This window comes from Bubalus kerabau, chromosome 20 (assembly GCF_029407905.1).
Source record: "Bubalus kerabau isolate K-KA32 ecotype Philippines breed swamp buffalo chromosome 20, PCC_UOA_SB_1v2, whole genome shotgun sequence".
Classification (NCBI taxonomy): Eukaryota; Metazoa; Chordata; class Mammalia; order Artiodactyla; family Bovidae; genus Bubalus; species Bubalus kerabau.
In genome coordinates, this window is record NC_073643.1 from 38,544,727 (window position 1) to 38,567,637 (window position 22,911).

Genomic DNA, 22,911 nt, shown 5'->3' on the forward strand with positions numbered 1-22,911 from the left:
AGTTTTTTTTTTTTTAAGAAAGGCAAAGTATTTCCTTCTTCTTATGCTTCTGTTTTGCTTTTAAGTTTTTGATAGGTCAAATTAAAGAATAAGCTCATAGATTTGAAAAAAAGACAAGATTGTAAACTACTTATTTCCCATTTAGGCTTTGACTCTAGCAACTGCTTATGAAATCTTCCATAAATAGAATAATAAACATATGTATATTTCACCTAAGAAAATCAGTCCCTCATTTGGCTGTGAAGTTTTTTTGAGGTATTTACAGATGGTCCCCAACCTAGGTTGGTTAGACTTAAGATTTCTCTACAATGGTGCAAAAGCAATACGCTAGGATTCCCAGGTGGCTCAGTGGTAAAGAATCCACCTGCTAATGCAGGAGACAGGAGATGAGAGTTCGATCCCTGAGTTGGGAAGATCCCCTGGAGAAGGAAGTGGCAACCCACTCCAGTGTTCTTGCCTGGAAAATCCCATGACAGAGGAGCCTGGCGGGTCACAAAGAGTCGGACATGACTTAACAACTGAGCAGGAGCACATGCCGAAGAGAAAAAGTGCTTCAGATTTTGAATTTTGGTCTTTTGTCAGGCTACTGATATGCAATATGATGCTCAGATAATGCTGGGCAGCAGCATCCACTGTACCTCCCAGTCAGCCATGCGATCATAAGGGTAAATAACTAATATGCTTCTAACCATTCTGTACCTAGATAAACATTCTACTGTTTACTTTCAGTATAGCATTCAATACATTATGAGATAGTCAATACTTTATTATAAAGTAAGCTTAAGTGTATTAAATGCATTTTCAACTTTTAAGATATTTTCAAATTACAATGAGTTTAATCAGGACATAACCCCATACTAAGTCCAGAGAGATCTATCTTTTGAAATACTGAGAATTGACTGCTGTGGGAAAGCCATTAACTAATGAATGTATAGAGATCCAGTCTCATAGACTATTCCATTTGACAAAGTTGTTAATGATCGCTAGTATGGCTCCTTGGTCCATCCCATCTAATCCTTGAATAGCCTTTCAGCATTCCTCATAATTGGTCATTAGACCCCTTCTTAAAACCCTCCAGATATAGAAAACACATTTACCTTCTCAGGCTGCCTGTTGTATCATTAGAAATTTCTTCCTAGTGCTAACCCTAATTTGTTGTAAGTAAACATAAATGTTGAGATTTTTGTTCAAACCCATTTGCAGCCCAAAGTTTAACTTTCCTTATAGGTAGAATACGCCTACAATGATCTTTGCAACATTCTCCCAAAGCTTTGGCCATGCAGCGTTGTGATTTTTCTTTGTATATGTGATTCAACTTGCCTGTGCTGAATACAGTTACTTTTGTAGTAATTAATCAGCAATTTCCTTAAGTTCTTTCTATCCCTATTTGAGAAACAATATTTTAAAAGGATTTTAGTAGTTGGAAAATGTGACTAATGCTATTTTTAAAGTTACATTTCGTATAATTTTCAGTATTTGCCTATGGGGGAATAAAACTCCCACTCAGCTAAATTATTAAATTAAAACACAGATTTTTTCCATGAAATTCAGTTGTCTGAAGCCCTCCCCATTACACAGTCCATGCAGATTCAGTAGAGATCCTATTGTCTAGGATATTTTTTAAAAGCTATATATTTTAAAGGGCAAATTTACGCTCATTCATAAAATACCATTTGCCTTCACACAAAAAGCAAATAAAGTCATAGAATGAGTTTTGAAATGGGAAGAGACCTGTCTCAAGAGAGGCACCATGGGAGGGAGGCCAGGTCATGGGCTTTGGGTCAGGAAGGCCTGCCCTGCCCTCTCAGTCAGTGTGTCTCGCTTAATTGGCATGGGAACTTGCCAGGTTAGTTAACCTTTCTAAACCCAGTTCAAGCAAAGATTCAGCAACAAGGATTGTCACTACCTGCTGCACAGGATGGCTGTGCACAGTCAGCGACATATCTTGGCAAGTGACATAGTGCTTTGTATGCTGGACCAGCTCAGTTCAGTTCAGTTCAGTCGCTCAGTCGTGTCCGACTCTTTGCGACCCCATGAATTGCAGCACGCCAGGCCTCCCTGTCCATCACCAACTCCCGGAGTTCACTCAGACTCAGGTCCATCGAGTCAGTGATGCCATCCAGCCATCCAGCTCAGGGGTCAGCAAACGTTTTCTGTAAAAGGCCAGATAGTGAATATCTTAGATTTGGGGAGCATTGGCTGGCTGTCCCTCCTAAACAGCTTTGCTGATTTAGTGAGAAACATACGTTGATAATATGTAACGTGTGGGTGTAGCTATATCCCAACAGAACTTTTATTTACAGACATGGAAATTTGAATTTCATATTATTTTTATGTGATCCAAAATATTCTTTTTATTTATTTCTAAATTATTTTAGAGTGTTAAAAACTATTCTTAGCTCACTAACCATATAAAAACAGACAGTAGGCTGGATTTGGCCCATGGACTATAGTTACAGACACTTGGAATAACTTAACATTTACTGTGTGGGTGGCCATGTTCAAGTGCTTCAAATCTATTAACCGAAAAACCCTCACTCAGCCCCATGAAGTAGATATTAGCATCATCTCCCTTTTATGGATAGGGAAACTAAGAGAGATTCAGTGATTTGCCTAAGATTGCACCATTGTTAAGAAACAGGGCTGGGGTTCAAACCTGTTTCCAGGGTCCATATATAACCTTCAGCAATATTGCCTCATACATGGAGTGTTTTCTGTGTTCTTTACTTTTTTAAATGTCAGTTATAAAAAGAAATTTAAAAATGCTCTTTTGGTAGTGGTCAGAGCAAGCAAAGGTGGACAGTGTTACTATGTGAAACAGGAAGCTACCTGCAAATGTTAACTGTTTGCTGCTGTTGTTCAATTTCAAGAGTCAGAAAACACTTTATATAAGAGAATTGGAAGAAAAATATCAACTGTAAAAGAAATTATTTTCAAAAGGGAAGAAATATGAGTTACTTTCAGGCAACAGGTAAATGACCTGATGGATCCACTGTAGTTAGTTGAAACATTAAAAAAAAAATTCCATGAAGTTTGTTTTAATTTGAGAAAAAAATTGAAGGGGATCTTCCTTATAAACAGAAAAACAGATTTTATAGCTATATCAGCCTGCTCTGTTATTCATGTGTCATCAGTGATATTTTATGCATGAGACTGGGTTGCTTTGGTTCTGAGAGAAGAACTTGGTATCCAGGAAACCAAGACTGCATCTCTACATGGTACCAAAAAAGAAAAAGATAGGACTCTGGGCTGTAGCTCCTGGGTAATGAAATAGAAAGAGCACAGAGGGAGAATCTGGGAAGCTTGAATTTCAGTCTGGTCTCCGCTCTTTTGTTAGCTGTGTTACCTTGGGCAAAGAAAGTCCTTAACTTCTCTGAACCTTCCATCCCTTGGTATAAGAGTACCTCAGCCGGCTTTCCCTTGCACAAGATACACGTGAGTATGGGCTAGTCAAGCACACAGGCAGATGTAAATCACATGAGCTTAATGGGGAAACAATCATACATAGATGTTGCTGGATTATGTGCTATTTTGCATCCCTAGATAAAGCCTTCATGAAAAATAACCATGAATACTTACCATACTCATTATTGAACTCTTCATTTATAACAAGCCTTTCAGGTGAACAGTATCATCTCTGTTTACTTGGGCAGAACGAAGCTCACAGAGCCCAGGTAGCTCACACAAAGTTGCCCAGCTTGTGACTGCAAAGCCCACGCTCTTACCGCCCTCTACACAGTGGAGGGAACATGTTTATGAGAGCATCATAGACAGGCAGCCCTTTCTGAGACTCAGGCACTCAGCAACACCAATGAGACCTGACTCACCCATACATCATAGCTCGGATGCAGTACTCAAAACAAACAAACTGCTGGATCAGATTGGGTTGGGTTGTGCTGAAATATGACGTCATAGTCGCTAACATTTTTAGGCATCTGCTGTGTGCACTCATTTTAGAGAAGAGGAAAGCTGAATCTGTGGGAGGCTAGAACATTGTCTCTAGTCACAGAGTGAGGCTAGGGCCAAGACAGGAAACCAGATCCAACTCTGGAGTCTTACCAGCTCTGCTGCTAAGTCACTTCAGTTGTGTCCAACTCTGTGCGACCCCATAGACAGCAGCCCAGCTCTGCTAGACTGCCCTTGATTCTGTATTTTATGGTCATGGATATAGTTCCCATTTCCCAAGTCCTGGTTTAACAAAACAAAACAAAGGCGGGGGGCGGGGGGGGAAACAACACTTCTTGTTGTCTGAATTACTCTGAAAGATTCACTCTAAAGACAAAAGGTAGAAATCTTTCAGTTTGAGAGGTGGCTTAGAGTAGCTACAGTATCCAGGCTGCTCTAGCTGTGGGTGGGTGAGTCTGATTTCCTCTGATTCTGTGATCTTCCCGTTTCCGTGATGCACTTGGCAAGCTGTTGACCGTTGGGAGATGGGTTATATAATTTACTCTCTGGGTCACATCTGGAAAATCCATGAGCGGGGTTGCATGCTGAGATTAAATTGTTCTGTGGTGCTTTGCAAGGCATCCTCCACACTCTTGTCACACACAAGTTAATGAAACCAGTACACTCTCTCCTGCTTCTCCTATTAAGTTTAGTCAAAATATGAGCACATCCTATTCCATCTTATTTGTAAAACAAAACAAAAAACAATAGTCATGCAGGGAGAGAGAGAAAAAGAGAGAAGAGGGAAAGAAATAAATGGAAATGGAATGGGGCAAGTTTTAGGATGGTCACCCATGAGAATACTATGGTACAGAGGTAGACAGGAGCATTCCACGTATTCATTTGTACCTTTTCTCCTTCTGTGTCTTTAAAGGAATGTGGATGTTCAGGGCATGGAGGACAGAAAATGACCTGATAGACCCCCGGTTTTATATTTCAGACTTTAAGTTAAATGCTCTCTCATTTTATCCTCAGAACTGCCTTACCTTATCAGAATGGTGCTTTCCCATTCTACACGTGGAAGGGTTGAGGCTTGCAGACATTCAGTGACTTGCCCAGGGTTAAACACTTAATGATGTTGAAGGCAGAGTACAAACCCAGATCCCCAGAGCCCTTGTCCTGGCCACTGTCACTGACTACTTCACATTTGCCTCCCTCCAAGACAGGAAGCCACATTATAACATAAAATATTATAATACATTAGAGAAATACAGTATAATACAGCCTGTGTGTTCTTTACCTTTCATCAGGCCCAGAAATGGTGGCAAGTATTGTGTAGGGCGCAGAATGAAATTTAAGTCCTGCAACACAGAGCCGTGTCCCAAGCAGAAGCGAGACTTCCGAGATGAACAGTGTGCTCACTTTGACGGAAAGCATTTCAACATCAACGGTCTGCATCCGAACGTGCGCTGGGTCCCAAAATACAGTGGAAGTAAGTTTATCGGGGGAGGTGCCCACGGCTGCAGGCTGGCACAGGGTCCAGGCACGAAAGTCACGTCGCATGGTGTTTCTCCTGTCTAGTTTTGATGAAGGACCGCTGCAAGCTGTTCTGCAGGGTGGCAGGGAGCACAGCCTACTATCAGCTCCGTGACAGAGTGATCGATGGAACGCCGTGTGGCCAGGACACCAATGACATCTGTGTCCAAGGCCTGTGCCGGGTGAGTCCCAAACGGCTCTCTCTTCACTGTGCTGTCCTGCTGCCAAGCTGTCACGTGCAGCTTCCTCAACACAATAGCAGCTGCTTGTGTCTGTGCGTCGTCTCCAGGGCAGTGGTTCTCAAAGTGGGGTCCTCAGACCAGCTTGAGCACCATCTGATTCTCTTTTTTTTTTCTTTGTTTTATTTTATTTGATTTTTTAAAATTGCAGTGTAATTGGTTTACAATGTTGTACTAGTTTCAGGTGTACAGCACAGTGGTTCAATTATATTTATCTGTGTGTATACATGTATATATATCCTTTCTTTTCTCTTATTAGTTGTTACAAAACATTGAGTATAGTTCCCTGTGCTTGGGCTATATAGTAGGTCCTTATTGATTATGTATTTTATGTACAGTACTGTATATCTGTTAATCCCAAACTCCTAATTTATCCCTCCCAGCACTACGTGATTCTGATGCATGCCAAAGTTTGAGAACCACTGCCCTACATTTTTCTGACACTCTCTGTGGGGGCCTGCAAGAAACTTCCCTGTGAGGAAATTATAATCGACACTATACACAACTTCTTTACCTTAACCATTGTGCATAAGGTTAAACCCAAAAGCTTCCTGACAGCAAGTTTTAGAAATTGAATAACACTTCTGGCTGATAGTAAAGCATCAAAGCACTGATTTCTTGAGGTTTGGCACTGTTTTCCTGTTCTCATCAGTCAGAAATCATTTCTTACACAGCCAGTCTCTGGGATGATGCATTTGTTCCTTGCAAGCAGTCCAGGGCACACTGGAGCTCCTCATTGGTAGGACTTGATGGAAGAGTCTCTGAGCTTCACCCAACTCCTGACCACAGCTACAGTGAGGACTTCCTTGTCACTCCATGCTAGAGCAAAACATGGAGTTTCTCCTCAGAGACTGGTTCATTCGAAGGAGCAAAATAGATGAGAATGTGAACTCTGACCTCCTGGTCTTCTGGTGGTTGCCACTGATGTTTGCAGACTCTTGTCTACTCTGCTGCATTGCGTTAAGATAGGAAGACACTGAAGAGGCTACTTGGAACCTGAGGCCTCAACCTGGCAGCCTGTAGTCATGCTTTAGTCCTCCATTCATAGCCAGTGTTTAAACATAGGGGATTTCACATAAAATCAGATTTTCAATATCTTGGAAAATTGAGAAATGTCAACACTAACCTCCTGTTTCTGCATGGCAGCAGTAGCCTGGATTAGACAGGGACTGCTACCTTAAGATGGGGTGTGAGCTGTTCAATGGGATAGCCCTCAGCCACTCCTTAATTTTTTTTTTTTCATTCCTGAGCTGTTTTTCACATTTACTTTACTTACTTGTAGGCCAGTGCTTCTCAAACTTTAATCTCTAGATGAAGCACCTAAGGGTCTTATTTACATGCCAGGAAATATACTCTGATTCAGTGAATCTGGGTGGAGCCTAAGATTCTGCATGCCCAACATCATTTGGGATGCTCATGGCTGCTGGTCCGAGGACCACATTTTCCCATAACAAGGATAAAGACTATTTGAGTTCACCACGCTTAAAAGTTTACAGAGACTTTAAGTTCTTGTCATTTTGAATGCCCCTCTTTCAAAGAAACACATTACCTAAGAATTTTAACCTCTCTAATACTTACCATGTATTTCAACTGTTTTCTTTTTAAAAGCAAGCTGGATGCGATCATGTTTTAAACTCAAAAGCCCGGAGAGATAAATGTGGGGTTTGTGGTGGCGATAATTCTTCATGCAAAACAGTGGCAGGAACATTTAACACAGTACATTATGGTAAGAATTTGTTCCTAAGAACTGTGAGAAGAAAAATAGTCAAACTGTTAACATTATTAACCACATGTAATATGTAAAAGTATTTGTGTGAAACATAAAATCAGTCTTGTTAAGGTATATTACCCATCTGGCTATAAGACGCCTAACAGTGAGACTTCTGATATATTCCTTTGTCGCCACCCTTTACACCATGCTTAGAGAAAATGAACCAGTCTGTGGAATGCTCAATTTCTGCTCAATTCTTTTCAGGTTACAACGTTGTGGTCCTAATTCCAGCTGGTGCTACCAATATCGATGTGCGGCAGCACAGTTTCTCAGGGAAATCAGAGGATGATAACTACTTAGGTGAGATGGGTGCCCTGCCTTTTGTAGGAATTCTGGTTCCTTTTCCCTGTACCATGTGGAGAGCTTTCAGATTTCATATATTTTCATAAAAGACGTTGATTTTGAAACTCATTATTTTATATTCCTTCATACATTATACCCTCAGTATATTGATTTAAGAGTCATGTAGGTACACTAGTCAATATCAAGGAATTGACTCTGGATCTTAGAAAATAGAAATGCCCCAAATCAAATTTTGAAAACACTAGCCTTGTAAGTTTAGCATAAAATCATTGCTGTCTTTGAGTCATTAAAAAAAAAAAATCTGTCCTTTGAGTAATTGACATGCCAGTGTTTTCATAAAGGTGTTACTTAACTTAATGAATAGCAGACCACAGGTGGACTTATTCAATATTTCATTATGCCTGATCATTCCAAAAGGTTCTATACTGGCAATATTTTTCTTAGGTCATTACTAACATGGCCCATCTTGCTATTCTGTAGATTCTCCATCCTTCTCTCACCATAGCCAGGATCATGATTAATTCAAATTTATTCCTGTTTTCTAACCACAACTCACCAGGAACTCTGTGTTCTTTTATTTTTTTTTTTAAGCTGGTGGCTCATCCCAGTTCCACTTCAATTTATTATTTTGTAAACTTTCATAAGTGATTAGGAAATTCATCCAATAATTTTTAATTTAAAAAAAGAACATGGGGAGTGGGATAATGACAGAAAAGGATTGAGCTAGTCACTTAGCACAACCAGACTCTTCTTAGCTGTGAAAAACAGCAGGAGTTTCACTTAGATCTAGAAGAAATCAGGGCAGTCTTGCTGGGCTGCCAATTTTTAAAAGAAATGAATGGACTTTCTTATAATGCCCAAGCAGGGACTCTACTTATCCATCTTGAATACAGCCTCTATAGAGGCTCTACAACAAATTCCTCTGTTGTAGTATTTTCTGCAATGTCTCATTGTTCATTCAGTCAGCCACTTATTTAATATGTGCCAGGTCCTGTTCTAGGCATGATAAACAAACTGAACAAAAACATTAACAAATAAAAATCTCTGTCTTCTTAGAACTTACTTTTTAGTGGGAAAAGATAGATGATAAAACAATAACTTAATAGATATGCAAACTATATTCTGTTAGAAGGTCATAAGTAAAATTAGAAAATAGAGGAAATTGGGATACTGAGGGTGGAGCAGGAACAGTAGAATTGAAAATACTTGAATTGTAGCAAGTGATAACGGATATCTGGGGAAGAGCATTCTAGGCAGAGGGAATAACCAGTATGAAACCCTTAAAAGCGTAATGCGTCTAATTTGTTCCAAGGATAGAGGGATGCCAGTGTGGCTGGAGCTGTGTAAGCACAGAGGAGAGTCCTAGATGAGTTTAAACACGTATCAGGACTAAATCAGAGAGGACCATATATAACTGTTGAATGAACTTGTAAGAGACAAGGGTAGCTACTGGATATTTTGAACCAAGGACTAGCATGATACAGTCATATTTACATTTTCAAAAGAGTACCCTACTTGTTACACTGAGAATGGCGGGATGGTCGGGGGGAAGGGTAAACAGGGTAGAAACAGAAAGACTGGTTAGGAAGTTATTGAAATAATCAAAGAGTTGCTAGTGGCTTGGCCCCAAATGGGAATAGTATAATTGGCAGTAAAATAGTCAAATTAGTCAGAATCTGGATATCTTTTGAGGGTGGAGCCATCATGACTAGCGGGTGGATTGAATATGGTATGTGAGGGAAAGAGGAGGCTCAAGGGTGACTCCGCAGTTCTGACCTGAGTAGCTGGAAGAATGGAGTCACTATCAATTCAGATGAGACTTGTTTCTTATATATTTATGTGACCACTAGTGTTTTAGGATCAGAAGCTGTGATTTTGTATCTTTAGCTCAAGATATAAAGCCTTTACATAATATGAACCGAGTACATGATGGCTGAGTTATTGAATAACCATCGTTCACTCTGTCTTTACTGAGTACCCACCATTAATGGGGATGGAATTATGATGGAAATATATAGACTCTTCCTTCTTTTATTTGTTTATCTTTCTTTCTTTATTTTTGGGTGTGCTGGGTCTTTGTTGCTGTACGGACACTTCTTTAGCTGTTGAGAGTGGGGGACTACTAGTTAGGGTGCATAGGCTTCTTATTGCCGTGGCTGCTTCTTGTTGCAGAACACAGGCTCAGCACGAGGACTTCAGTGGGTGTGGCATGTGGGCTCAGTAGTTGTGGCTCACAGGTTTAGTTGCTCTGCAGCATATGGGATCTGCCCAAATCAGGGATCAAACCCATGTCTCCTACACTGGCAGGGAGATTCTTTACCACTGAGCCAGCAGGGAAACCCTCCTTCTTTTAAGCATACATGCTAAGTTGCTTTAGTCATGTCCAACTCTGTGCAACCCTATGGACTATAGTCAGACAGGTTCCCCTGTCTATGGGATTCTCCAAGCAAGTATACCGGAGTGGGTTGCCATTTCCTTCTCCACTTCTTCAAAACTAATACAATTATGTAAAGTTTAAAAAATAAAATAAAATTAAAAAAAAAAGAAAGACTATTAAATCTTTCTTGGAATCAGTTCTCAGTGGTCACATCAGCTTTTCCACACCCTAAATACTCAAAGGAGTGGTGCCTTTTAAAACAGTTAACAAAGTTCTTGAGGATCCTTTTCAAATTATTTTTGGGGAATCCCACATTTTTCCTTCAACCACTGTACAAAATGGGTCAGGCATTTTTCTTCGTGGACTGGGTTATAAATTAGGGCCTATGATTGCTGTGGTCTCACTACTTCCTAATTAAATCCAGCAGCATTGCATGCAGCCTCCTTTATTGGTTAATTTCCTGAGAGCCAAATGCCATGTTGAGCCGTTCCTTTCTTCTCCTCAAAAAGGAGAAGGATTCTCCAGTGTTCTTCTCCTTCTGGGGAAAAATACCCTTTTAAGCAGCGGCTTCAGTTAAATTCATCAGCCAGGTTGGGCACCTAAATTAGGGAGGACCTTCTGATATCCTTTTATGTCTCACTAGAGGTTTCTTAATCTCCTTGTAAAGAATAAAAGCAAAATTAAAGAAGGTTTGTCATCTGGGAAGGGCAGTTTGAAGTAGTCATGGCTCTTTCATGGAATATTATGGGAAAGTTACCTGTTGGTCAAAGAACGTCTCTCTGGAAGCAAATGAAAAGTGCAAGCAAAGATGGTACGTCACAGTTCACCGAGTGTGAAGGTTAAGACCTCAGAGCCTTTGAACCTTACAGTGGTTTCTTAACAAGTTAGGTAGAGTATGATGTTGTTATCAAATCTGGCGTGTGTAAATGTTTACTCTCGGTTTGAAGGAAGGCACAGCAAATGCTCTAAGAAGATTTTAAAGCCCCCAGTTGAGTCTTGCTGGAGTCCAGCCCCAGCTGTTTCGTTGCTAAGCAATCATCATTCTTATCCCTCATATTTTTTTTTAAGGTCAGTCAAGGCATACTCTTTTGCATGTGTTGGTGAAGAAGCAATTTCCAGGAGAGAGGGCCTTTGTAGCCTCCCAGCTCTGATGGGTGAAATGGGGGGGAAACCAACCCAGGAAATTAGCTCCCTAATCGCATTAGTGGGAGGTTGGGCAGTAGACGGTTGTTTTCAGGAAACTATTTGTTTCACAAGGTACCGAAGCAGAAAGCCTCTGTGTCAAAGGTCGTCCTTTCAACATAGACCCCTCCCTCCAGTTGGGTTAAAGCCAAGTTGCACCCAGTGCTACCATCTTCGTATTTCTTTAGGAGAAAAAAGGAGTCATTTCCATAGTGTTTATTTGTCTCCAGGATACTAACCTTTGATGAATAGTGTCAGCGGGAAGACAGGAATTGATTCAGTTCAAGATAAAGCAGGAACTCCATTTCACTTGATGACTCCTATCTCCTTTCCTACTCACCATTTGCTGGGATAAAGAGCATGCAGTGAAGGGTGAAATGCCCCCAAGTCAGCATAAGCATGCGAGGAAGCCTGGAGATGTTGGAAAGGGTCCCCAGAATTAACCTAGGATAGATGATTGCTCTTTGAATACAGACAGAACTGGATTACCACTTAATTTACAGAACTGGCCTTGTGACATCTCATTTCCCCCTTTTCAGTGAAGCATCAGCTGGGTAGCTAGCCTTCGACTCCACTTGAAAGCACTGGGTGATTTTGCTGGCAGCACATCCTGCCACTGCCATGCAAGTGCCCACATCAGGAGGCAGCCTTAGGAGGCCTGAGGTGCCACAGAAACAACCTCTTCTCCAACCAGTGACCCATTGAAACTCCTGCATCTTGCTTGACTGGTGGGTCTCATGCTGCAGGAGCTGCGGGGAGACGAGGTTGTCAGAGGTTTATACCGATAGGAAAACAGTTATTTGGCTGAAAGCTCTCTGTTCTTCTTGTCACAAATGTCAGGTTCGATCAATCATTTGTTCTTTCGGCATCGTTGATTGAGCACCTACTATGGGCTGGGATCTTTCTTAGGCTTATACAAGCGCCTTTTTAAGTGTTGACTTTACTTAAAGAGGCTCATGCAATCTAGCAAAATCAACAACTTAATTTTTTTTAAAAAATCTATAGCTAAACATATTTGCTTTCAATTTGCACATAAGGTAAAGAATGCCTGAAATCATTCACTGATTTCATGGACATTTGTTGGCTTTCTTCTTGAAAAACTGGTGGTTGACAGGCTCTAGAGATATATTTCCATGATTAGAAGTCACCTGGCCTCAGAAAATATTTTAATAATATTAAGTCATGCTTTTCTTATCCATAAATTAAGCATCTATAAAAGTGTGATGAGAAGAAAGTTCATTTGAAGGCATTTTGATCTGCCAGCTACCAAATCCTATATGCACTTTTTCAAAATTTACAACAATTCTATAAGAAAGCTGGGCTTCCCTGGTGTCTCAGATAGGAAAGAATCTGCCTGCAATGTGGGAAACCTGGGTTCGATCCCTGGGTCGGGAAGATCCCCTGGAGAAGGAAATGGCAACCCACTCCAGTACTCTTGCCTGGAGAATTCCATGGACAAAGGGGCCTGGTAGGCTACAGTCCATAGGGTTGCAAAGATTCCAACAGGACTGAGTGACTAACACTCATTTTCACTTTATAAGAAAGCCCTTATCCAGAGGAAGAAACTGAGGCTTAGAGAGGTTGAGAAACTTCCCCGAAGTCACACAAGCAAAGTGGGACGAATTAAAATCCTTATGGGTCTGATTTCAGATATTATACCTTTAACCACTTCAGTTTATTGCCTCCACATAGAAAAATGTATAGCTGACCTGGGGATGAACATGACTGGAAGTCAAGGTTTATTGGTGGGAGTGAATGGTGAGGTTGGAAGAATAGGTCAAGATAAGAGAGTGATGCTGAGGAGTTTGAACAACACTCTGTTGGTAGTAGGGACAATCAAATGATTTTGAATCAAAAAGAAACCAAGATCTTGGATTACCTTTTTTAAAAGATTGTGTTTTTAAAGGCTTTGTTTCCTGTGTCACCACTGTCTTCCCAACCATTTCAAGTGAAAGCATCTTACTGTTCCCTCAGGGCCAAGATAAGGCTTATTTATAAGGGTAGAAATTCTGGTAGGTGAAGCACTGCTTTAGGGACCAAATTTGATGCAGTTCATTCTTCAGCCTGCAAAGAATAGTCTTTGCATCCATATAGTGCCCAGTGGGGTGAACTCTGTGAGGTTCCCGTGTCTACAAAAACAAGGGCCCTGCTGCCACTGAGGCACAGAGTCTATTCAGAGCTACATCACAGCCTTCATTCATTTCTACATAAAAGTACGATATCTAATTTCCCTAAATCCTCTCAACTGCTTCTGCATATGCATTGCTTCTGGTCTGCATGGCGAAAGACAACACATCTCCTGCATCAGCGAAAGACATGTTAGGATGTGGCAGGTGCCTGGGAGAGCTTGGCTTCTTCCCATCCCAGAACCAAGACAGATGTCACTAATGATGCTGAGACATGATGCTGAAAAGAAATCCTGTTCTCCATAGTTTCTTGAGTGACTAGTACCAAATGATTCACATTGGTGTCTGGGAATAAACCTATTTGCCAACTCTAAGTTAAGTTTCCACATTCCTTTTATTCACCTAAATATTTACATGGCCTGTGTATTTTAAAGGTTCCCTCCCTGCTGAGATATGCTAATTGTGTACAACTTACAAAAGAGAAGGGGCCTCTTCCTAGTATTTTGTTCAGAGCTCAAATGTTTTGTAGTTCTGCTTTCTTGAGTACTTCTTACATGTCAGGCTCAAAACATGGAATAGTTCATTATTCAAAAAGCAGTTGTACTGGGGGGGAAAAAAAAAGTGGTACTTAAAAATTTTTATAGTAACCAAAAGTGAAAGTTAGTTGCACAGTCGTGTCCAACTCTTTGTGATCCCATGGTCTGTAGCCAGGCTCCTCTGTCCTTGGAATTCTCCAGGCACGAGTATTGGAGTGGGTTGCCATTTCCTTCTCCAGGGGATCTTTCCAACCCTGGCATCAAACCCAGGTTTCCTACACTGCAGGCAGATTCTTTACCAACTGAGCTAATAACTACTAGGGAGAAAATATGATTGGGATATTATTTGATTTTTTTCATGATATAATTGGGATTTTGTCTTGAGAAATTAAAAAGTATGAAAATAAATTTTTTTTTCTTACGTTCAACAAAATTACATTTTGATTTTAATCATGCTCAGGTTTTTAGAATGGAGAATATGTCAGTGGATAAATATTTTTGCCTAAGTTTTTTAGTCAAGTTATATGACATCAGAGTGGTACATTCTTTGCTTAAAGTTTGAGCTCAACAGTAAAATCTGAAAAGGAGTCATTTTTTAAAAAGCTTCCTGAGATTTTCTTATTTACTTTCCCAACAATCTCTCTTGACATTTGGAGAACTAAATTATTCCTTCTGAAGCAGCTGTCATCTCATCTTCTTTGTCCATTTCCTTTCCTTTTCTTAAATGTCTGACTGGTCTAACTCTGTCATGTTCTCAGTTGGCCAGTGTTTTGGCACTTGACTCAAGCTGTTCTCTAACATTATTTTTTCAGCTTCACTGATTATTTCATCTTTTGCAATATTTGCAGTAGATTCATTCATTCTCCCTCCCCCCCCCCAAAAAAAACCCCTATTTTTTGAGCATTTACCATGTGTTCTTTCAGAAGCTGAGATATAACTGTGAACAAAACAGTCCAAAAATCCTCGCTTACATTCTTTTTCTGGGAGAGTAGAGAGAGCATAAACAAAGTGCTATGGAGAAAAATTAAGCTAAGAATTGGATACGAAGTTTGGATGGAAGGGGTTTGAAGGTTTAAAAAGAATGATCCAGGTAGGCTTTACCATGCAACAACTTATCTCATGATCTAGTGACTTAGAATAACAAGTGTAAACAGTATACAAGTTTCCATGTGTCAGGAATCTGGCAGCAGCATAGCTGGTGCTTCTGGCTTGCGGTCTCTCCTGAAGTGGCTGTGAAGACTTCAGTTAGGCCTGTGATTCTATCTGAAATGGGGCTAGCAGGTCCCCTTACTGGATGCTTCACTTAATTGCTCTTGGCAGAAGGCATTGGTTCCTTGCTGCCTTTTGCAGAAGGCTTCTCAGTGGAGCTGCATGAGTATCTTAACAACTCAGCAGCTGGCTTCTCCCAAAGCCAGAGATTCAAGGAAGAGCAAGGTGGAGCCCTAATGCCTTAGACCTAGCCTTGGACATCACAGTATCCTAGTGATTATACAGTCAGTGCAACTCAATGTGGGAGGGGACAGCACAGAGTGTGAATATAGAAGGCAAGGATCGTTGGGGCCATATTGGAGGCTGACTACCTCAGTGGGTCTTGCCAAAGAATTGATATTTGAGCGTCATAGTGGTCATGGATTTTCAGTTTCAACATCTGTCAAAACAGGACAACAAAGATTCAATAGGTTCAACTATTGAATGAAATATAAAGAGTTATTTGGGTGGGAACCAGTTTTATAAATGTTCTTTTCATTAATAATATATTTTTAAATCATACACTTTCTTTTTTTAAATTGAGGTAACTTTGGAAAAATGGTTTGGGTTCTCAAGATCATGGCTGAAATTCTGGAACAGGAACTATGAGGTCTCTGTGTTTATATGTTCGTATGTGTCTGTATGTGTTTTATAGATGTGTGATATTGCCAAAAGTTAATTCATAAAGGAGCTCTATTTAATTGACTTAAAGGAAATTAAATACTCATAAATACTCAAAAATACAAAATAATCAGGTCAGAATAAATTTCAGGCTCATGTCATCTGAAAAATGTTCAGGACAAAATTGATATCTGGTATTGAACGTGGTTTAAGCTTTTTTGTGTGAGAAAACTAAGATCATGGCATCTGGTCCCATAACTTCATGGCAAATAGATGGGGAAACAGGGAAAAAAGTGTCAGACTTTATTTTTCTGGGCTCCAAAATCACTGCAGATGGTGATTGCAGCCATGAAATTAAAAGGTGCTTACTCCTTGGAAGGAAAGTTATGACCAACCTAGATAGCATATTCAAAAGCAGAGACATTACTTTGCCAACAAAGGTCTGTCTAGTCAAGGCTATGGTTTTTCCAGTGATTATGTATGGATGTGAGAGTTGGACCCTAAAGAAAGCTGAGTGCCAAAGAATTGATGCTTTTGGACTATGGTGTTGAAGAAGACTCTCGAGAGTCCCTTGTACTGCAAGGAGATCCAACCAGTCCATCCTAAAGGAGATCAGTCCTGGGTGTTCATTGGAAGGACTGATGTTGAAGCTGAAACTCCAATACTTTAGCCACCTGATGCGAAGAGCTGACTCATTGGAAAAGACCCTGATGCTGGGAAAGATTGAGGGCAGGAGGAGAAGGGGACGACAGAGGATGAGATGGCTGGATGGCATCACTGACTTAATGGACATGAGTCTGAGTGAACTCCAGGAGTTGGTGATGGACAGGGAGGCCTGGCATGCTGCGGTTCATGGGGTCGCAGAGTCGTACATGACTGAGCAACCAAACTGAACTGAAGTATAGGCAAAGAGTTATACATGATCAGGATTTTCTAAGATTGGATTAAATTTAGTTGTGTAAATTGATTTTGTTAGGAATGGGCTAAGACAAGACTGGATTTGATTTCTCTCTCCAAAGTATTCTTGAAATGCTACTTTGACAAACAGATTGAGATGAATTTCTTCACCTGTAAGTGATTTGTATTTACTTTTGAGATCTTCCCTGATAGCTCAATTGGTAAAGAATCTGCTTGCAGTGCAAGAGACCCCAGTTTGATTCCCGGGTCGGGAAAATCTGCTGGAGAAGGGATAGGCTACCCACCCCAGTATTCTTGGGCTTTCCTTGTGGCTCATCTGGTAAAGAATCCACCTGCAATGTGGGACACTTGGGTTCAATCCCTGGGTTGGGAAGATCCCTTGAGAAGGGAAAGGCTACGCACTCCAGTATTCTGGCCTGGAGAATTCCATGAACTACAGTTCATGGGGTCGCAAAGAGTTGGACACGACTGAGTGACTTTCACAATGTTGGCTTCTAACATTATGTAAGTTTCACATGTACAACATTATATTTCTACTTGTGTATATACTACAGCATACTCACTACAAGAAATTTAGTTTCCATCCATCACCATCCAGTTGATCTCCTTACTCTTTTTGCCCTACCCCTGGCCACCCCTGCCAGTTCTCCTCTGGTAACCACATTCATTAGTTCCATCTGTAACCCTGTAACTGCAGGGCCTGTATCACAAACTCCAGTCTAATTAGCACTCTTGTATTATATCTCAGCTAATTTTCAAAGGCACCATGAAGGGCGGGTGTCTTTATCTCCACTTTAGAGATAAATAAATCAAGACCAAGAGTAGGAAAGTGATGTCCCAAGGCCACATACTTGGGAAGTGGCAAAGCTCGGATTTGAGTCTGTGTGTGCCTGACTGAAAAGTCCACATTCTTCACATTCTATCGGCCTATCAATGTGTTCTTTCATTTTGCAAACAGAAAAATGGCAACAAATCAATGATTTCTCTTTTCTCACCACCAGCTTTATCGAGCAGTAAAGGCGAATTCTTGCTCAATGGAGACTTTGTTGTCACAATGTCCAAAAGGGAAATCCGTATTGGGAATGCTGTGATAGAATACAGCGGGTCCGACAACGTTGTGGAAAGAATCAACTCCACAGGTCGCATTGAACAAGAACTTCTGCTTCAGGTAAAAACTTGGCCATGAGCCCATGCCCCTTTTCTAATTCCATGAGTTTCCAGGCCCACATCCATCCTCTCCATTTTCTCTATGCATTCCAGGTATTGTCGGTGGGAAAGTTATACAACCCCGATGTGCGCTATTCTTTCAATATTCCCATTGAAGACAAACCCCAACAGTTTTACTGGAACAGTCATGGACCCTGGCAAGCATGCAGCAAACCCTGCCAAGGTATCTGCTTCTAGGTTGAGTTCAAGGGGTTTGACATGTTTTTTAATTCTTTATTTCTTTCTTTTTTGTGGAGGCAGTTCTGTCTGCATCCATTTTCTAATCTTTCTCTACCTCTGTCTGGTCACTTTGGGCTGGCAAGTTGAACTATTTAAGGGATTTAGGACATGTTTGGTTTCCTCACCATGTGTGAAGCCAAGCAAAATCAGCTCTGCCAAATTGACTTTCCAGAGACATAAATTTAGTAGTCATATTATATGCAATTTATCTGGTTTCCTTTTGTCTAATTTATGAGTTGGCAAACTACAGCCAGTGGGCCAAATTCAACTCACTTCCTGCTTTTATAAATAAAGTTTTATTGGAACACAATTTTTTACATCTGTAAGTGGCTGCTTATGCCCTATAACAAGAGTTTAGTAGTTGCAATAGAGATCGTATGGCCCACAAAACCAAATATATTGACTATCTAACCCTTTACAGAAAATGTTTGCCAGTCTCTGGTCTAAATAGTTGATGGAATAGGTTACTTTGTCTGAAAAATATTTTTTCCTCCTTGCTTAGGGGAGCGGAAACGAAAACCTATTTGCACCAGGGAATCTGATCAGCTTACAGTTTCTGATCAAAGATGTGATCGACTGCCTCAGCCGGCACCCATTACTGAACCTTGTGGCACAGACTGTGACCTGAGGTGAGGCCAGTGTTTCCTCATGGTCTTTATTACTGAGTTGTGAAGGTTTTGCAAGGAGCAGGTGGGATATTAGTCTTTAGGCCCCTTTCTTGTGTTTCAGTGAAATAAGCTTTAGTCAATTTTCCATCCCTCTGAAACTGATTATCTAAGACATATGCCTGCAGATTTCTTGTTCTTTTCCTAAGAATTAAAAAAATAGCTAATAGAGTATGGCAGCTGCCCAAGAAAGTTCTCATTGGACCCTCGCAACTTGCTGCATAGGTATTATTATGACTGAGTTACATTGAATGCAAAAGTTTGTGATTTTTTTTTTTAAGTTTTTTTTTTTCTGTTTGAAAGACTACAGAAGAGGAGAACCTCATCCATCAAAGTACCTTTAATAGTCAGTATCCACCCAGAATGTTTATCACCAGTATAAGAAGTTTTATATACATGAAAGCTGCAGTGCACTAAGGTAGTCATGAAAAGAACTAGAGGAAGATTTATATACAGATAGCAACCTGCTCCAGTACTCTTGCCTAGTAAATCCCATGGACGGAGGAGCGTGGTAGGCTACAGTCCATGGGGTCGCAAAGAGTCGGACACGACTGAGCGACTTAACTTTTCACTTTCATGCAGACAGTTCAATATTTAAGAAAAGTATGAAATTTTAGGCCGCAAATGGTGAGTGAGTAGAGAATTATAAAGCTTTTCTATTTTCCTGCAATTGACCATGTCATGTTTGAATGTTCACCAGCCTGGGGTTTGCATTGTATAGTCTACATGTCAGTTAAATGCAGGTAAGATAAGCTGGTGCTTGTCCTCCTTTCAGAGAAGAAATTACCAGCAGGGAATAGTTTGGGAAATTGTTAAGGTCTCATCATTCATAAATAGCAAAATGAACACAGAAATATTTTTTAGGTTCTGTGTCACCATGCCAAGTCGTATCAAGTGGTATTGTCAGCTCCTGGGGCTGGAGTAAAGATTATTAAGTACCCTCAAGGCTCTGAGAGAAGAGAGGAGTGCTGTGATTAGCTAGTTATGTCTGGCAGTATTACGTTAGGCAGTATTAATTCGTTTTGAGTTATGTTCGTATAAACCGATTGCTTCAGTCAGTGGAGTTAAATTAGTTAAATTAGACTTAAAGTCAATTTTCAAAAAATAATTAGCTAATTGCTGAACTGCATTAATCACTAAAACAGGGAAAAAAGATTGAGTTGGTAAATAGATTGCTTGATTTAACCTCATTAAATTGGGAAAGATGATATAAGATTAGCCTTACTTCAAATTATCACTGAAAATAATAATAATTAACTAGTATTAATTAGTACTGTGAATATCATTCAGCAGTAGAGTCAACCATTTACTAAGAACCATATTTAAACATTATGTTTTGATTCCTTGCTTGGGAGGATCCCCTTGAGGGGAAAATGGCAACCCACTCCAGTATTCTTGCCTGGAAAATTCCATGGACAGAGGTGCCTTGTTGGCTGCAGTCCATGGGGTCACAAAGATTCAGACACAACTGAAGTGACTGAGCAAGCACGAATTTTCCTAATATTTGTATATTAATTGTTATATAATCTTAATTAACATCCTACTTATTTATATATCATATAAAATTAATACATTAATTCCTCAAACAGCACAGTGGTGTAAGTAGTATTATTATCTCCACTTCAGAAATAAGGAAAACAGAGTCTGAGAGAGGTATATCAATGGTGATATTCTAAATTCCCCATTTGGAGAAAGGTACCTTTTTTCCTTTTTTAATACTAACTTAAAAAAACTAAAAACCTAAACTCTACTGATACCAAAGGAGACAAGTAGCTCAGGGAACAGGCTTGAATGATGATGGCACCTCTGGCTGATTAAAGAAGAGGAAGTAAAGGAATTTTAGCCTTGCTTTTTGGTACAAGTATCTATGGTAGAAGTGACACACCTTGAGGATAATAATTTAGAAATAAAAAGAAAAAATTGTAAGTTTACTGCTAGTTTTCACAGCCTTATAACTAGACAGGTACATGCTCACGTCTTAAGTAGAAGATCATGTTTGGTTTTTGGGTGCACTACAAGGCTTTTGGGATCTTAGTTCCTCAACCAGGACTAGAACCCAGGCCCTCAGCAGTGAGAGCAGAGTACTAACCAGTGGACCATCTGGGAATTCCCTTGAAGATCATGTTCATTTGTCAGCATTCAAATGCATATCTTGCTGGTGTTTACAGATTGTTAGAAGAATAAAGTTATTCACTGAAAAATATGCAAATGCAGAAACAAGTTCAAATAAGCATTACTGTCTTCTCTCTGTCAACCTGAAAATTGCTATTAATTTATACTAATTAATTTATACTAATTGTTGCCAAGTATCTGTGTGCAAAATGGAAAAATAGTAGAGAGGATTGCACTGGTTGCTTAAACTCTTAGTTTTCCCCAAAACATTTTTATGGAACACTAGTTCAGCAAGATGATCCAGAGCAAACCAGCATGTGAGAAGAATTACTGTCTTCTCTACTATGTGAAGATTTGTAGCTTGAATTAGCGATTTGAGGGCCCTGAGAAGTTCTGCAATTGAAGAACCTACTTATATCAGTAGTTTCTCAAATTATTTAATGCCACAATGCCCCACACACCCACAGAGAAATACAGTTTTTTTCTGTTCCCATTTATTAACAAACACTTTGCCTTTCTGCAATATAAATTGTCACATGACATGAATGAATGAATTCAAAACACTGAAGGTGAGATGACTTTCCAGGTGAGAATAAATTAAGTGAGTAATAGCATTTTGAGACCTTTCCTAAGACAGTACTGTGACCTTTCCACAGACTACATTCTCGGCCCGAATTCCGGGGATTGTGTGAATATCAGGGAAACTCTAGTACTCTGTTCCAAGCCCAAGCTGCTAGTGTGCTTTCTTGTGGGGAAGGGAGGAGGATTCCTGCCTCCCTTTTCCAGGATGGAAAATAACCTTTCCACAAGGAAGTGATGATGAAGGCAAAGAGAAGGTAACCAGGAATCAAAGGGCAGATGGAAGTTCCAGATGCCTCTGTTGAACTGGTCCATGTTTCTTGGCTCACTTCCTTAGGGAAGTGAGAGTTTGCCCAGATTAAACTTTGACAGGATGAGATAAAGCACTGTTGTACAATCCCCATATAACATTTTCCGGTTAGAACAAATCCTCCAAATACTATGCCACTCTCACAGAACATCTCAGTAGCCCACTTTATATGCCAAATGTAGAAGTGGGTCAACTCTGACCTACTTTTGAGCATTTGTGAGAAATTCCAAGATAAGTGTGTGTCCAGTGCTCCTCTTTTCTTCCTGAGTGTAGATGGGAGAACTCTTCGGTCTTTGGTATTTGACAAACCACCGAGTTTCTGAGCAGGAGAAAATTAATGATCAAGAGTGAAATCATCCTTTTGGGATTGCTAAATTTGATCAGCGTAACATGTCTCAAGCTCATTTATTTAGACTGTTCTATTCAAGTAATTTTTTTTTTTCTTTTTAAAGCACTAGCCCCATTGCTGGAGTGTTAAAAGAGCTACTTGATTTATCAGTACATACTGAGCACCTCCTGTGTGCCGAGAAAGGCTTATTATATGTGCTAGGGATACAAAGTTGACAAAAGTTTGTAGACTCAAATCTAATTTTAAAAGTGAATAATTGTGGTGCTGGAAGGGATAGATAGGTGGAGCACAGAGGATTTTTAGGTCCATGTGATACTATAATGGTGGATATGTTTCACTATACATATGTCCAACCCATGGAATATATAGCATCAAGAGTGAACTCTAAGGAAAACTGTCGATTTCAGTGATAATGATGTGTCAACAAAGGTCCATCAGAGTGACAAATGTACATTCTGGTAGGGGTGTGTTGATAATCAGGAGGCTGTGCATCTGTGGGAGCAGGGGTGTGTAGGGGCAGGGGTGTGGGGAAATCTCTGTACCTTCCTCTCAGTTTTGTCATGGAACCTAAAACTGCTCTAAAAATATTAGTCTTTAAAAAAGAGGTAATTGAGTTATATATATGGTCCATACAATCTTTATTCACCAAGTAAAGTTTATGATACTTGAATTTCAGCAATAGTTCCAATTAAGTATTTAATTAATTGC

General features: G+C 40.1%; 1 protein-coding gene across 4 annotated transcripts in view; it reads left to right on the top strand.

Moving 5' to 3' along the window:
• The window catches only part of ADAMTS9 (ADAM metallopeptidase with thrombospondin type 1 motif 9), a 160,594-nt gene that overhangs the window by 49,917 nt on the left and 87,766 nt on the right, over window positions 1–22,911 (top strand). For all 4 annotated transcript variants that reach the window (XM_055558400.1, XM_055558398.1, XM_055558401.1 and 1 more), the window contains exons 13-19: window positions 5,196–5,377; window positions 5,467–5,603; window positions 7,269–7,386; window positions 7,636–7,731; window positions 17,744–17,910; window positions 18,003–18,132; window positions 18,691–18,817. In XM_055558400.1, coding sequence (XP_055414375.1) covers window positions 5,196–5,377; window positions 5,467–5,603; window positions 7,269–7,386; window positions 7,636–7,731; window positions 17,744–17,910; window positions 18,003–18,132; window positions 18,691–18,817 — 957 coding nt within the window. The remainder of the gene's footprint in view (window positions 1–5,195; window positions 5,378–5,466; window positions 5,604–7,268; window positions 7,387–7,635; window positions 7,732–17,743; window positions 17,911–18,002; window positions 18,133–18,690; window positions 18,818–22,911) is intronic.